Source organism: Haemorhous mexicanus, chromosome 3 (assembly GCF_027477595.1).
Source record: "Haemorhous mexicanus isolate bHaeMex1 chromosome 3, bHaeMex1.pri, whole genome shotgun sequence".
Lineage (NCBI taxonomy): Eukaryota > Metazoa > Chordata > Aves > Passeriformes > Fringillidae > Haemorhous > Haemorhous mexicanus.
The window spans coordinates 103,669,659-103,685,519 of NC_082343.1; the positions used below are offsets into that span (position 1 = coordinate 103,669,659).

Consider the following 15,861-nt stretch of genomic DNA (forward strand, 5'->3'; position numbering starts at 1 on the left):
CTAGTCTGGCATTTCCAGCACCAGAGGGACTAATAGGAGACTGAGTGAGCTGAACTGCAACCCATGAAAGGGTCTTTATAAGTTAGTCATCTCTTCAGAGGAGCAAGAGGTTTTGTTGTTTAATATTGTTAACTTTTTGAGCTAGTAAATGCTTTGTCTGTTAAATAAACAGTTTTTTCCCCACTATTCTCCAAGGAAATATTTTCCAAAACAAGTTGGGGGAGGGGCTGTTTAAATTTACTTTCCAGAAGAACCCCTTTAGGATTCTTCTCCCAATTTTGCCCTAAACCAGGACAATGTGGAAGCAGAGTTCCCATTTCACTTTGACCACACTAAAGTAACAGTTTAAGTTTAGCTGCTCTGTTTCAGTGCTGCTGCCACCTTCTGTCATCCTCTCCATTTCCTTTCTCTATTCCATTCTTCTCAGCACTGGCTCTTGCCCAGCTACACAAGAGGCAGTTTCACAGGACTTGTGCTGAGCAGCGAGTCATTGACTTTTTGGATGGATTGTTTCAACTCTCCCAATCAATTTACTAAGTGCCAGGAGAATGGAAAGGTGGGTGGGGGAAGACAGGACCAAACTGAATCAGGAAGATGAACAGCAACACATACAACCTCAAGAACTTCAACAGCACCCATTATGATTCCCAAACTAGGGACTTTCCAATTACTAATGACTAGTCAGAATGTACCATCTGAATTAAATGGAATTCATTAGTAAGTTATTTCTTAAGTTACCAGAGAAACAATTCTTCAACATCAAAGTCTACTTCTGTTTTTAAATATTGAACTAAAACTACCTAAGTGTAAATGGCCAAATTAATTCTGCACACCACAAAAAGGTAATGACTGCTCTATTGCAATTGCCATTGAAACCATTCCCTGACTCCACAGAATTCTCATCTTAATTCTCTTAATCATGCAAGCCTTGTGTGATGCAGGAGAGTCTGCTTGTAGTCTAAAGAGACATGGCCCTAGATACAGAAAAATTCAAGTCATTTAAAGATTTCATACCTGAGAAACTCATTAATCCCTTGCTCACTGAATGATCCTTTCAGAAGGGCAAATTTCATCTTCCGAGCATTAACAGCTGCCATTGCTGGATACCCAAAGCCTCCAATCCCCAGAGAGCTCTCAAGATCTGACTGAGCACCTGCTTCTGTCCACAGCCACCTTGAGGAAAAGATGATATAGAAAATTAATAATGAAGACAGGCACCACAGTAATTTTCAAATCACGTATCCTGCAACCCTGCAGAGTTCAAGCAGAGCTCTGTATTGCCCTTGACACTTTAAAAGTCAGCAGGGAAAGCAAAGTACTGATCTTGAACCTTGCAACAGAAGAAAGCCCCCTCTCAGCAGCACCTCTAGGCCAGTCTCATCAACACAGCCACTAAAAGCTGGATAAGAACAGCCACTAACACAGTGCAGGGGAAGAACTATGTTCATGTTAGCAACATGAGCACACAGGTACACTTTAGCTGGTATTAAAGGAAAAGTTTAAAATACTCAAGTCACAGATCTAAAGATTACAGAGTCCTGCCCATATATCACTATGGAGGATTTCTACCTAAAGACACTCAGTCTCAGTTCCTCTCATCTTAGCAAGACCCCTGAGGAACCTCTGGAATGAGTTAATTTCAGCATTTCCCCCAGACTTTCATGCCTTTTTGCTCCTCTTCACAGCAGTCAGTTTGACAGAACAGCTCTCACTTTCCTGAAAAGTCCCAGAGATCCTAACCTGCACCTAAGAGAAGGAGGAGTAAAGGCATAGCCTGCTGGCCTGTTTCTTTGAGAGCATGAAACATGTTAATAAACTGCAATTTACTTGTCTCTTTGAGAATTCAATAGTCACAGTGGCACACTTGCCAACCAGCAAAAGATGGAAAAAGAAACCTCCCTAAAATACTTGAGGACTCAGGACAAGAGTAAAAGATGCTTAATCTCATTAATGCTTAGATATCACTTGTAAATGCAGAATTTGAGAGGTGGATGAAATTAAAAAAAAAAAAGGTCTATTTCAAAGTTACAGCATTCCCTTCTCCAGTAATTAGTGAAATACCAAGATATGCTACTCTGAACAAGGAACAACCCTTTCTGTAGCCTCAACAAGTATCATACAATTTTTATCCCATTTACCCCAGAAATACTCACATCTTTTCCAAGATGACCAGTGGACAGTAACACTTACCCCCACATTTTCTTTTTGTATTTTTCAGCCATTTTTAACATGACATCCAGATAAGAATTTCTCCCTGAAGCTCCTGTTTGTTAAACAGAATTGGCCAAGTTAAAAAACACAACAACACGCTTTAAGTGACAAATTAATACAGAAGTCTGCTTGCTTGTATGTGTACCTGTGTCAAGAATATGAGGCAGGACAGAAATGATGCAGAGCTGATGAGCATCACAGGTACTCTTCAGAACATCCTCACTAATTATCTAGAAGAAAGCAGCACAAAGTCAATGACAGTAAGATCTGGTTCTTCAGTTGTGACTGTACTTCCCTCCAACAGCCTAATAACTCCATCCTGCAAGGCAGTAAGCATTGAAACAACTTGACACAAAAGATTACAAGTTTCTTCTACTTCACTGGTCCCTCAGTACAAGAGTAATTTACAAAGAGTTCATAAAGTCTTCTGTTGAGACTTTCAGCAACAAGAAACTGCAGTACCAAAAAAGGCTTACAGAAGGCACAGTCAGATGTCACTTCTTGCTCAAAATCACTGTTCTTGCCCAAGGCTGGAAAGAGCACCCCCAGGCCCACGTGAATGCCTCTGACAGAGCACAAGGAGAGCCAGCAGAGGCAGCCTTTGCTGTGGATGAGGATGTTCAAGCAACAGTAACAGCAACACTGGTTTTGTGGGATCTGTCTCAAAAAGGAATTGATCCAGTGACCTACAACAGTGGTCTCCAACCTTTGTAAATAAATTTCTAAGCATGCAGCCTCTGATATATATAAATCAATTGTATGCATATACAAATACATCAACATGTACTGATGTATTAATATTAGAATGCATACAAAAGAAAAAATTAAGAAGGATAAGAAAGATGAAATAAGCACCATATAAAAATATCTTTACTAATAGTACAGATATTTTTTGTTTTTTTCCTTCCTGTATCCCAACTGACTGTCTTGCGTGCACCTCACTTTGGAGACAAGTGATCACCATTTCAAATCTACCAACAGCAAGCTGAAAGAAGAAGCCGCCTGACAGAGGGTGGAGATTTTTGGACAACAAGCAAAACTACTCATCATGCATCTCCTAATGGACAGCTTTCAAATGGCAAGGCCCTGCCCTCTTATTCCAAGAAAAGAGACAGGGAACAGCACTCAACTTTTTTACTCGTTTCTCAAGAGCAGATTCAGACACCCTGGCACCATCCTGTCAATGCCTTTGCTGTATCAACTCTGATCATCTTCCAAACAACAACAAATTGATGGCAGAAATGAACATTCAGCTTATTGTTACTCAAAGCTTGTCAACATTTACTTTCTGGGACAAAACAGTGCAGAAGCACCACACTTAGGCAGTTTTACTTGGAGCTCATATAGACCAGTAAAAAGTGCTGCCAAGAGTATGATGGAAAAGAAATTTGAGAAAATGATATATAGATACCTCCAGGAGCTCAGGTGGTGGTGCATTATCAGAAAACAGATCCAGAGCACGAGCAATGATATCAGATCTAGTTCTCCCACCATCATAATCAACAGGGTCTTCTCCTTTCTGGAAGATTTTAATGGTGGGAAATCCACGAATCTGCAAGACAAGTTTAAACCATCACCTCAAACAAACCTGAATCTTCATGGTAGAAATTATCTGCTTGTCTGATGCCCTTTAGACTAAGAGCAAGGGAGGAGATTCAACATCTTCGTGCATTGAGTCTCACATGTTCTGACTCAACTCAAATTTTGTAGCTTCCTACCTTTGCAACAATTCAAAACAAGGGGAATGTACATTAAAATGCTGTTTGGGGTTTTGGCCTGATGAACCAGCAATGGTTTTACCTCAATTTAGATGCACCAAGCACTGCAGGTTTAAGCACAGTGAGGACTATCCTTACCTTGATATTTATAAAACATTAATTTCCTGATTTGTCTGGGGGTGGACAACACTGGGCCTACATGGCAGTAAGTGGACCGTAAGCTCCTTCTGCTACACCTCCAGTAAACTTTGCTCGGTGTTCCCTCAACGTTGTCAGCCATGTGCACTTAGAGGGAAACCATGCAGCACACTGTAAGCTCCCTGGACTGTACTAAAAATTCAAGAGTATCCTTTTTTTTTGGCAAGCAACACACCTATCTGGGGAACTGATATTGACAAGAGCGATCCCTGCTAACTGGCTTCAAGGGTTCCAGAGATGCCCAACCAGTCTACAGCCTCAAGAAATAGACCTCTCATTCAAGATGATAAAGGTATACAAGATGTTATGGAAATAAATAGCCTTTCTCCTCTCTTTCTTCATTTATTTATGTTGCTACTGACATTCATTACTTATTTGTAGGAAACAAACCGAGGAATGTGTCACTTATTTTTGGTACAAAACACTTAAGTAGTATCAGACTAAGGAACAGTTCAGTAAGGATTGAAGATAAATCTGATTTGGTAGAGATGGAAATTGTAACCACTGCAGAGCATACTCACCCCATATCGGCCTGCCAGCATCTGATTGACTGTTGCATCTACTGCAGCCAGCTTTACTTTTCCTTTTGTTTGTTCCTTCACTTCAGTGGCAGCAGCTGCCCATTCTGGCTCCAGGCTGAAAAACAGAGTACAAGTGCCCTAAGCTCTCTCAGAGCTAGCAAAAGTATACCACACTTCAACACTATGTAGCATGTTTTACTCAAGAAAAAAAGTCTCTTGCTGAGAATGACAGCTAAGAGGGTTATCCAAACAAGACTGATGTCCTTCATCTGAAAGAACTAAAAGTTTAATATAACTTCCAGATCTTATTTCCCACTGATAACTGGGAATTTTACTGCTAAGGAGGAGTGCAGCCAAAGCAGCACAAAGGGGCCCTAATCAGAAGCCCACAAATTTTTGTTAGATCACCTTACAAAAAAAACTCACTTCTGGTATACCAGAGATGCAAGGTCTCTTTTAGGGGATTAAGGGTATTCACAAAACAGGCACTAACAGCAACTGAATTGTTAAAGTAAAACCTCATTTACTTTTTGCAGTGCCCACACCATGGGGCATAAAACTCCACCATCCACACATCGTCGCTATTTATGACATTCTTATCAAAGCTGTCATCAGTCAGCTCAATCACATCCTTCTTATCTCCACCTCCGCTCTCCCGGCTCTGTAAGAAACAAACAGACCCTCACATAAGAAGTAACTAAAACTGGTCTCCCACACAGGCCAACTCCTATGTGTGTCACATTGAACCAAATGATTTTTATTTGAGCAAGATACAAAACAGGCAGTGTTAGGTCATACAACTTTCTTTTTTTAGAACTGACAGCACACACAGCCTATTTCCCACAGCATTTTCAAGACACAGCAAATGAACTTTCTCTTGAAAAAAGAAAAATTTGGTCAAACTGACTACCAAGAAGATGGGGGAACACTTTTTCAGTTCTTCATGCATTGATCTGTCCATGAATAGAATGCTCTCTAACGCCCAACTCCATCTGGAACCAAGTTCTGGTTTCCAGGCAAAACAAACAAGTGTGTTACACACTACAAGCTACAGTCCACCCAGGTCTTCTATGTGGCCACCCCGAGGATGTCAGATGTATTTGCACCACAACTCAGAAATAGTAGTAGGAGCTGGAAGCTTTTCAATTTACCTTCAGGAAAAAATCCAGCAAGCCAACTTCAGAAAAACTCTACCAAGTTAAAAAAACTTAATCTGCCTAATTTAGATTAGGATTAGGCAAATGGTACCTGAACCACCTGGAGAATGGGGCTAACAGGAACCCCGAAGTTGAAACGGAGATGCACCCACAGAGTAACAGCCCCATACACCAGTATGCACTGAGAACTGACTAGCTGGAAAGAAACTTTTCAAAGAGGAACATGAATGTCCTGGTGGACAAGCTGAACATGAGCCATCACTGCAATCCTGTGGGCAAAGGTGGTCAACAGCCTCCTGAGCTGCACTAGGCAGAGAGCTGTCAAAAGGTCTGAGGAGCCAATCTTCTGCTCAGCAATGTTTCACAATGTGAAACACCTGGAGTGCTGGGTCTGGTTCTAGACTCCCCCACAGAACAGGTAAGCACACACTGGAGCAAGTCCAGACAATGGTCAGAGCTGATTAAGGGCTTTGAGCATCTGACATGTGATGAGAGGGTGCAGGAGTGTAAAGAAAACAAAGGCAGGCTCTTTGCTGCAACAAGAGACAAAACTGACGAAGCTGAAATATAAGAAATATTATTCTATGATTCTGTAACCTAAAACATAAGAGGAAAGATTTCTACTGTGAACACTGTCAAACACTGGAAGAGGTAGCCTAGAGAATGCAGTCCATTTGGAGTCTCAGTTCTTGGAGATACAACTTCAGGAGACACAGGCCTGAGCAATCTGCTCCAGCTGGCCCTGCACTGGGCAGGGCACCTGGACTAAACTCCAGACATCTCCCAATTCTGTGACTGAGCTGGAAGCTTTGATCTCCTGTACAAGACAGTTCTCCAGCTGAAAAACAAACACACATTCCCTCAAATACCTGTTTTCCAGAACTATATCCTCCACTTCTGCCACTAAGACGTTCTTTCACCAGGGACCGAAGAGCACTCAGAGCAGCATCAACAATAGCGTCGCTTGTCCTGCCACCTGCAGTGCAGCAAAATAAATGATCAAACCATCAAAAGGGCAGTTTAAGGTATGCTCCTAACTTAATTACAAACTTAATCCTCCCTCACCCTAATGATCTTTCAGGAAAAGCAGGACTGGGCTATGAGTGATAAGGTACTAGTGGTGGGACATCTGACTTAAACACAAGCAGCAAGACAGACTTCACTGCACCTTTTCATTACCTGGCTTTTCTTATGAGGACTGACTGTATGGCAAGCTCCAAATAAACAGGAAGAAAGGAATAATTCCTTGAAACTCCCTATTAAGCTCCAACAACTATGAACTGCAGGTGGGACTGTTAGACAATGCTAAGACGTACACAGTTTGGTCAAACCGCTCCCACCCGTCTGTCTCTCCATTACTACAAGCACTAGACAGGAAGGAAAAACCACTCAACAGAGCATTAACAGCTACCATGATTACTGCATTCAGGGAAGGTTTTAGGCATGCAACATCTAAAAATTCATCACGTTTACCCTGATAATCCTCTGCTTTGTTTTTGTTGGCTCCAAATATCTTGATAGTTGGAAACCCTCTGACTCCATACTGTCCACCCAAGGACTGATGTTTATCTGCATCTACTGCACCCACTTTCACTACACCCTGCAGAAACAAAACAAAAAATGACACCCATGACTTCTATAGCAATTTAACACCTTTTCCTTGCTGGGGCCACTCAGAAAGGGGGGAAGAGAGAGGGGCAGTTACTAGAACTGCAACAGAAGAGAGGTATTTTACCCCAAAAGCATTAAACTACAGAATACTATAAATGTCCATGTCTTTCTTCAGCATGACAAAATAAATTTTAAATTGTTTGAGCTATTATTTAGTTGGGTTTTTTTGTTTGGTTTTCTAAGGAGAATATATATATTTTGCATAGGCAAGAGTTCAGCTAATCACATCACGACTAATTTTTCTGTAATTAAAAAACCAGTCAACACCAATGGCTTACAAAGCTGTTTTCAGTCCTTAAGAATAGTAATGGGAATTTCACAAGGACAGAACTGACTTTCTTCCTCTAAAATTCAATGGCTTCTTTTAAAAAGGATACAACAAACCAAACCAAACAAAAATTCAGTTTTCAGGTGCCTGAATAACCTGGCTAGACAAGTATGATTAAAGTGATAATGGTTGTAAGGACGAAACCCCTCCACATTCCCAATCCAGATGTCAAACAGCCAAACTCTCTTCAATACACTTCCACAAGCACATACAAAAGGTTAAACTTACTTTTAAAGCTGTTGCTGCTTTCTTCCACTCAGGAGTTAGCCTTTGACAGTGACCACACCTTTTAGAACAAACAAACAAACAAAAACCAGTAAATGTCATTCAGATCTGACAACTATTTCACAGTCACAGCAAACTGTAGGAGACTGAGGATTTACTCATGAAGAAGAAAAGAGCCTATGCTACAAGATCATATCATCATCAGGGTTCTGAAGAAAAACCTCCACATTATTTAGACTGCAGCAACACTACAAGAGGCACTGCAAGGCTTCCCCTAAACCTCTTGGTCCAGAGTCAAGCTGTTGCAACAAAAGGCCATTTTCTCCAGAATGAGGAGCTTTGGATGGCAATATAACAGAGGATTTGTACAAAGATGCAATATATCTATCACCAGAGTTTAAATGGAATAGAGACTCCATACTCTCGACCTGAGCAGAAAGAAGACAAAGAGGGATGCTAAATTAAGATGCACAAAGCCAGTATTTTTAAATGGAAATTGGAAATTTGAAGTGTGAGTTCAGATATGTGCTTTCACATCAGAATTAGGCTCAAAAACACAGAAGTGAGGGACTTTCTCACTTACCTACTCCACTTAATCAGTCATTTTTAATACTAATTTAACCAGAATAAATCAAGTAGAAAAATGGCATAGGTTTTGCTACCAGGCTCTATTTGCAAACTTGAAATGCCAATTCCTGCCTTTTTCCTTCATGAATATAATTTAAAGCAGGATTCCCAAGTACAGCTATTTTGCTAGTCATGAGGCCATCAAACTGATAACTGTGCTGCCAACAACTGAATGAAACCTTGAGCTATCAGCAGCAGATTCCTGTGCTGCTTCTCTGTCATACGAGCAAGCAAGTACACAGCTGCAGTTCTTACCATGGGGCATAGAACTCCACGAGCCACAGGCTCTCGCTCTGAATGACCTCCTTGTTGAAGTTAGCTGGTGTGAGCTCTATCACATCATCACTGGCCGAATATAAACCGTTAACTGCCAGGAACAAAGTGCAGCTCACCGTGCCTACAACAAAAAGCAAAGACATCAGCAGTCCTGTTGAACATTTATGACTCTTCTGTTGCCATGGCTAAATCATCTCCCCACTCTTTGCAAATCAGCAGTGGTGGAAAGGGATTCCAGTTAGACCAGATAAAAAAGGAAGTTAAGGCAAGATAGATCCTCTCCCTCCTTGCTTAAAACATGATTCCATAGGATCATGTAAAATAGGGTCTGTGCCTAAAGATAGCTGGAGTAACACTACTCCTGCTATGGCTCTCCAGAGAGACTTGTGTCAAAGCTCCTACCCTAACTCCTGCTGGCACCAGACCACCAGAACTTCTGCAGGGATCCCCACCATCAGCAATGTTTTCTTTCAGTTCTTATACAGACTCCTAAGCCAATTGTTCAAACCTCTAGCACAGCAGGCACTCAAGCACGACCTTTATAGGATCACATCATGCAGGACTGTCCCAACTAGGCTTGGCACAGTTACAGTGATTTTAGAACCAGCACTTGATGCACTGGTAGTGCATCATTCTTGCTCATGAGGATCTTAGTCTACCATTGATTGTCTTTAGGAACAGACTGGAGAACAATAGCTAAATCTCTCTGGTTAACAATGCAAGCACCCTGAAAATGCTAAAAAAATAACTTGAAAAGATAGAAGGAAATTGCTTTCTCCTATGGCTTTGTACTTCTGATAATTTCTCAAATTTATATTTCTTGAGACTTGGTACACAAAACCTCAAAATCCTTCCTTCTACCTAGTCAGGGAGACTGAGAGATGACAAGCGTTTCTGTAACACCCAGCAAAAAAAACTTTTGTTAATCCACGAAAAACTGGAGAGAGTAAGAGCTCAGATACTCAAGTTAGAACCAGACATATAAAAGCTTTGCTGCAAGTGCTTAACAACTTGAATGGGAAGCTGCAGATTCTCTCTCAACACTCAACACCAGAGAAAACCAGGTCAATGATGCAGAAACTCTACAGCACATGGATACAGACTGCACAGCATCACCTACACTTTATCAGTCCCACGCAACAAAAGCCAGTTTCATACCCCTATTCTGCAGGACAGTGAAGCTGACAGAAGTAACATCTTCCAGGTTACTCAAGCAGAGATCAGGACTGAATTGCCACACTATAAACCAGTCCCCTCTCCACTGCACCACTACCCCATCCTAATGGTTTCTTCTAGCACGAGTACCCAACCCTTTTCTTCTGGGGTGATCAAAATCGGTTTCCACCACCAGATGTATGTGTTAGATTGACTCTGTCAGTACACCCAAACATAAGCAGCACTTCCTCAGCATTGAAAAACTGACTTCCAAGGGGATCTGTAGCTGTCACAGCATGTTACAGTGACCTATGGCAGCAGCTGCTGCTGGGGTAGAGTAAGAAAAAAAGGATGGAAAAAGCTTCTTGAATGTTACAGTCACTCTCAAGAAAAAAAACCTCCTCTAGACAGAATGATACCATTAAATTGAAATCAGCATTTTCTTGCTTCACCTTTTAGGTGATCTCTGCCAGAATACGTTCAGAAGACAGAATTCACTGAGCAACTTCTGTCCCTTGAAAGAGACAGAATTCACTGAGTGACTTCTGTCCCTTGAAAGAGAGAAGTTCTAACTTATGTAAATAGACCTACTAAAGAGAACTCACAAAAGAAAGTACATGGTGGAATTCAACTAGTCCCATGTCACTGGATTTTTTAAACTATGAGTCATGAACTGATGGCATAACTCCTTCCTATAGTGAAACATTCAAGGTTTAATTCTATTTCAGCAAAGAAAAAGATCATTTTCCTATAAGCATCAAGCCAGATAAATGCAAATTTGTCCTTGTTATTAAGGAAAAAAGAAATAGATAATCTGACTTCAAAAGTTGTTTTCTAACGTAAGCAAATCACAGACAAAAGCATCAATAAACCAGGTAAGGCAGCTCCATGCTGGTATTACTAGTCCTAATTGAACGGCAAAGTTGCAAGTCGGGAGATCTATTACAATAAAAAGCTTCTGTCACGGGATGATGATAAAGATTCTGCGAAGTCCCTCCTACAGTTACCCCCTCCTGCAGCAGTGCTCGCTGTGCCGGGGCCCCACATGCCCGCACACGTGCGCCCGGCGAGCCACAGCCTGGGGCAGAGCTCCCGGCACCTTCGGCGCTTCCATCGAAGGGCCCGAGTTGGGAATCGTTTACCGATTCCTCCAGCACACAAGAGGCGGCACAGGGGCAGGGGATGGGGAACACCAGCCCCCCTCGGACTCCTCCGTTTGACCTCGGTCATTGCCCTCTTGTTGCCCTCAAAGCACCAGATCGCAAGGCAGGGCAGCCAGGCACGAACAACATCGCCGCTTACTGAAATCACTCAAATCAAAGAAAGTCTTTGATTAGGGTGAGAGACAACCATCGTTTTCCTTTCTTGGTTTTTTTTTTTTTTTTTTCTGCTGAGATCTTTAGGAGCTCTCGTATGCTTCGCTAACGCATCGAGCCATCCCCCGCCCCCGCGGCACAGACCGGCCACAGCCGGACCGCGACTGCGAGCGCTGCCCCCACAGAACCAATGGGGTTGGAAAAGCACTCTGAGATCAGGTCCAGCCCATGACCGATCACCCCCATGCCAAACAGACCATGGCACTGAGTGTCGCGTGCAGTCTTCCCTTAAACATGGGGACGGTGACTCCACCACCGCCCCGGGCAGTCTGTTCTAATAGCTAATAACGCTAAGTGTGAAGAAACTCGTCCTAATGTCCAATCTAAACCTTCCCTGGCGCAGCTCAAGACTATATCCTCCAGTCCTACTGCAAGCTGCCTGGGAGAAAAGGCCGATCCCCACCTGGCTTACAACCTCCTTTCAGGAAGCTCTCCGCTCCACCCGCCGCCCCGCGGAGCGGCCGCACGGCCTCGGGCCCCGCTCCCTCCCGCCGCGAAGGGGCCCACGAAGCCGGGGAAAGGGAAGCCGCGTCCCGCTGCCCACTCAGACCGCCCCCCGGGCCCTCAGGGCTCCTACCCCACCACAGCCGGCCCGCGCCGCGCACCCCCATGGCTGCCCCGCTCCCTCGGCCACCACCGCCGCCGCCGCCACGGCCTGCGTGCCCCGCCCCGCCTGCGCTACGCGCCCCGCCGTGGCCACCGCGCATTGGCCGCACCGGCGCCCGGGCAGCGCCGCAGCCAATGGGGAACGGCCGCGCCAGCTGCCGCGGCGCGCGGGGGGGCTGGGGAGGCGCTGAGGGGCGGAGGTGGAGGAGGGCGGCGGTAGCTGGGCAGGGGCTGGAGTCTCGGAGCTGCTGGGGGTATGGTCGTGGTCAGCTCTGGTGCCCTGGGGAGGGCTCCATCCGAGTGCTTCCAGCAGTTTCCGAGGATCTTTCCTGTTCACAGCGCCCCCAGCCGCTCCCGCCTCAGCGCTGGCGGGTGCCCGGGCCTGGGCCAGAAACCGCGCAGGCCTTCAGGGAGAAGGAAGGCAGGCCCGGGATTTATCCTGTTAGGTGGCTGAGCTGCTTTGCTACGGCCTCTGTGAAAACCAAGGCAGGGATCTAGATCTGAAAAAAACCCATTTTGAAGTCGCAAGCTCGCCTGCAGAAATTAGCCCGGCTGGGTCTGCTGCAGTCTGGGGGAGGGGACTGGTGCATTCTGATAAGAGGGCTGTTAAACCCCAGGTAACCTGCCTGCGTCCGACAGACGCCTGGAGAGTTTGAGTCCACCAGCACAGCATGTAGGTGGCTCTTCAGTATGAAGTATCAGCATCAGAGTTCAAAAACCTTGGAAACAAACGATACGAAAAGCTGTTATTCCGCCCTGCTCTTCCCCCAAAGACTGCACATTGCAGGGGGGCCCTAGGGTTTGGGGCTTTATATTGGGCACAGGTCCAGACAAAGAATTTTGCAGAGCTAGAATTGCACGATTAAGTGAGTTGTGAATTTTGTAGTGAGTAATAGTAGCTGAATTTAACGTACCATTGAAATAGATTTTTTTCAGCAGTTGGGTCTGAAGTCTAAAATTTATCCCCATCCACATCCCCACTGCTTTATGCTCACAAACAGCACTTTTCAGTAGGGTTCGGTTCTGTTTTTTGAGAGAATGAAATTGTTAGCACGGTAAGAACAGACTCAAGTTTTTCCAGAAATGGGGACACAGAAATACATGGAATAAACGTTTTAATCAGAATGGCTACAAAATACTGATGTCTTCACATTTCCGTCCTTAAAAGGGGCAAGCTGCTGAGCAGGCAGGTTCAGGTTTGTTGCACCTTGTAGATCTTAAAACAAAACATGTCTGTTATTTTACTGATTCCTAAAGCAAACGAGTTGCTTTGCAGACCATCAATGAGTATTTCTCAAAAGTGTCTCCTACTTTCCACGGGTATGGTGAAAAAACTAGACATGAGGTTTTATGGCACTGTTAAGCAATTAGCATGACGTTAGCTTCAGGTAAAATTCTCAAACCCAGAAATCATAAAAGAATCGTTTCATGGAGTGTAAATTAACAGAGAAAATTGAGAATTGGGGGTGAGGGGGGAGAATGGCTAATAGAAGGATCTGCAGAAGGACAACAGTGATTTCTTTTCCACGGGTGTCTGTTACAGTAAGTTGAATGGTTGTATTTGACATTTCTATAGCACCTAGAAGCACGTGTTAAAGTACTTATTGCCGAAAAAAACCTCCTAGACAGATTTTTACTGCCTCGTCAAATTCCTGGTGAGTTTCTGCAGGAAATGGTTCTACAGGAACAGTTTGATAATTTTTAATGCATTTCTGGAAATACGCGTAAGATAGTGCCGATAAAACCTGCACCATGACAAATATTAACCGAGTGCTAAATAACAATGGAAACAGGGAAACGATAGAGGCTATGTGATAAATGAGTTGCCTTCACACAGAATGCATTAAGGGTGGTAATGAGCTCGCCTGGGCTTTACTATCTCAGTGAAGACAGTGCTTGAATGGAGTCTCGACAGATATTTGGATGCCATTTCTCCATTGCAGCATGAGCTTTGACGTGCCCAAAAGTCTCATGTGGCTCATGGTACATACAAAGGGGAATAGAGGAAAGATACTTTGTCTGCAGCGGTTAATGAGACAAGTTATTGAGTCTACATTTAAAGACACCTAGATATTTGCAGGGACAGGATTAGAAGGGGCTTGGCAGATTTCTGAGGTCAGCAGGCTGATGAAGATACATCGCTCCATGTTTGAGCCTGGGACACCTTATGGATGTGTGCAGGGGAGCTAGCTGATACGAGACCTGTGGAGAGTTTTGTGCAGGGCTGGCTTGAAGAGAAGGGCCATGGTCAGGCTGACTTGATTGTGCTAAGAGATATTTAGGCCAAGGGTAGCTCCAAGGGCAAAGTCTCCCTTGAGAACAAAGAAGCTTTATAAGAATGTGCAAAAAGAGATGCGAACGCGGAACAGAAATTGTTGCTTAACTACAGGAATGTAGAAGTTGTTAGTGATAACTCGCAATGACGAAAAATGCAGCCTAACCAATAAGGAGCTATGATTTTGCAATATGTATGAGCTGATTAACTAGTATATTTAATCATGAGAATAATGATAATAAATTGAGACTTGCTGATGGCCACCTGGTGTCCGAGTCTCCCTTCTCCGACAAATGGTTGACCCCGACGTGCCCCTGTCGCTTTTAAAAAGAAAACAGGGGAGAACGTGCCACGGTCGGTGAAGTAGCGTTGGGGCCCGACGCAACCGGGTCGGTGTCAAACGACGTAGGGAAGACACCCTCAGGAGCTACAGCGGTGGTCCTGGGCCATACGTGCTGCCGAAGCCGGAGAGTTGCAACAGCGCTGACGATACAATGGACAGGCAAGCAGCATATGATTTATTTATTCACCACTTAGATAGGAGGGGGGTAAAAGAAATAGATTTAAAAAAGGAACTCCCGGGGCTGTTAGCTTGGGGATATGCGAAAGGTTGTTTTTTAAATCCGCACACGGTGCATGAGCTTACAGAATGGCGTAAGTTAGGAGATGTATTGTGGGACGCAGTTTTGGAGGACGATAAGACGGCAAAAAAGCTAGGGAAGGTCTGGAGAGTAGTGCATAATACGCTGTTGAAGCAAGAATCAGAAAAGAGGGCGGCTAGGGAGGCAGTTGAGGCACATAAACGGAATGCTCAGTATGGGTCAGACAGTGAACCTCGAGCACCTGGCATTTCGCAAGTCGTGATACCTCTCCCTGGGGGGCCCGAGAAATGTCCGGATTTGAGCGGCTTGCAGCCCTCTGCGCCTCCCGCGAGTGAGATTCCGGATGCTTTGCTACAGCCCATAAATACCTCAGGGCGCGACATTCCAAAAGCAACCCCCTCGGAGCCGGAACCTGTCCCTGGGGCGCTTAGCGACCTGTGGGGGGAGATGGCTCGGCAGCGGAGGGAGGCATGGAATACCCTGGCTAAGCACGGGCTGGAAACGGGAGAGGAGGCGGAGGTAGATGCAGCAAGAGAGTGGGCATTTCCCGTGGTGTACACTCAGGGGGTGGACCAACAGGGACAGCCGGTGCAATTGGGAACGTATTCTCCCTTGGATTGGAAATTGTTGGCCCAGTTGCGGCAGACAGTTAGTCAGTTTGGATTTAAGAGTGAGCCCGCTAAGCAAATGCTCGACTATTTGTTTGATACACAGTTGCTGCTTCCCAATGACTTGCGAAGCATTGTGAAGTTGATATTTACACAACATCAGCAGTTGTTATTTAATGCACACTGGCACGGACGTGTTAATGAAGCCTTAGCGGTACAGAGGGGACCAGGAGACCCGTTACAGGGAGTTACGCTGGAGGAATTAATGGGGGTTGGGCACTATCGAAGGACCGAAGCCCAAATGATA

At 44.5% G+C, this 15,861-nt stretch overlaps 1 protein-coding gene across 1 annotated transcript in view; it reads right to left on the minus strand.

Annotated features, from left to right (window-relative positions):
* Window positions 1-12,185, minus strand: part of PDIA6 (protein disulfide isomerase family A member 6) — a 19,001-nt gene extending 6,816 nt beyond the window's left edge. Inside the window, exons 1-11 of the mRNA XM_059842876.1 lie at window positions 12,041-12,185; window positions 8,912-9,053; window positions 8,033-8,090; window positions 7,279-7,405; window positions 6,675-6,781; window positions 5,176-5,309; window positions 4,649-4,763; window positions 3,623-3,763; window positions 2,357-2,441; window positions 2,191-2,263; window positions 1,015-1,173 (exon numbers count right to left, since the gene is read on the minus strand). Of these exons, the coding sequence (XP_059698859.1) occupies window positions 1,015-1,173; window positions 2,191-2,263; window positions 2,357-2,441; window positions 3,623-3,763; window positions 4,649-4,763; window positions 5,176-5,309; window positions 6,675-6,781; window positions 7,279-7,405; window positions 8,033-8,090; window positions 8,912-9,053; window positions 12,041-12,170 (1,271 nt within the window). The 5' untranslated portion in view covers window positions 12,171-12,185. The remainder of the gene's footprint in view (window positions 1-1,014; window positions 1,174-2,190; window positions 2,264-2,356; window positions 2,442-3,622; window positions 3,764-4,648; window positions 4,764-5,175; window positions 5,310-6,674; window positions 6,782-7,278; window positions 7,406-8,032; window positions 8,091-8,911; window positions 9,054-12,040) is intronic.
* Between the last annotated feature and the right edge of the window lie 3,676 nt (window positions 12,186-15,861).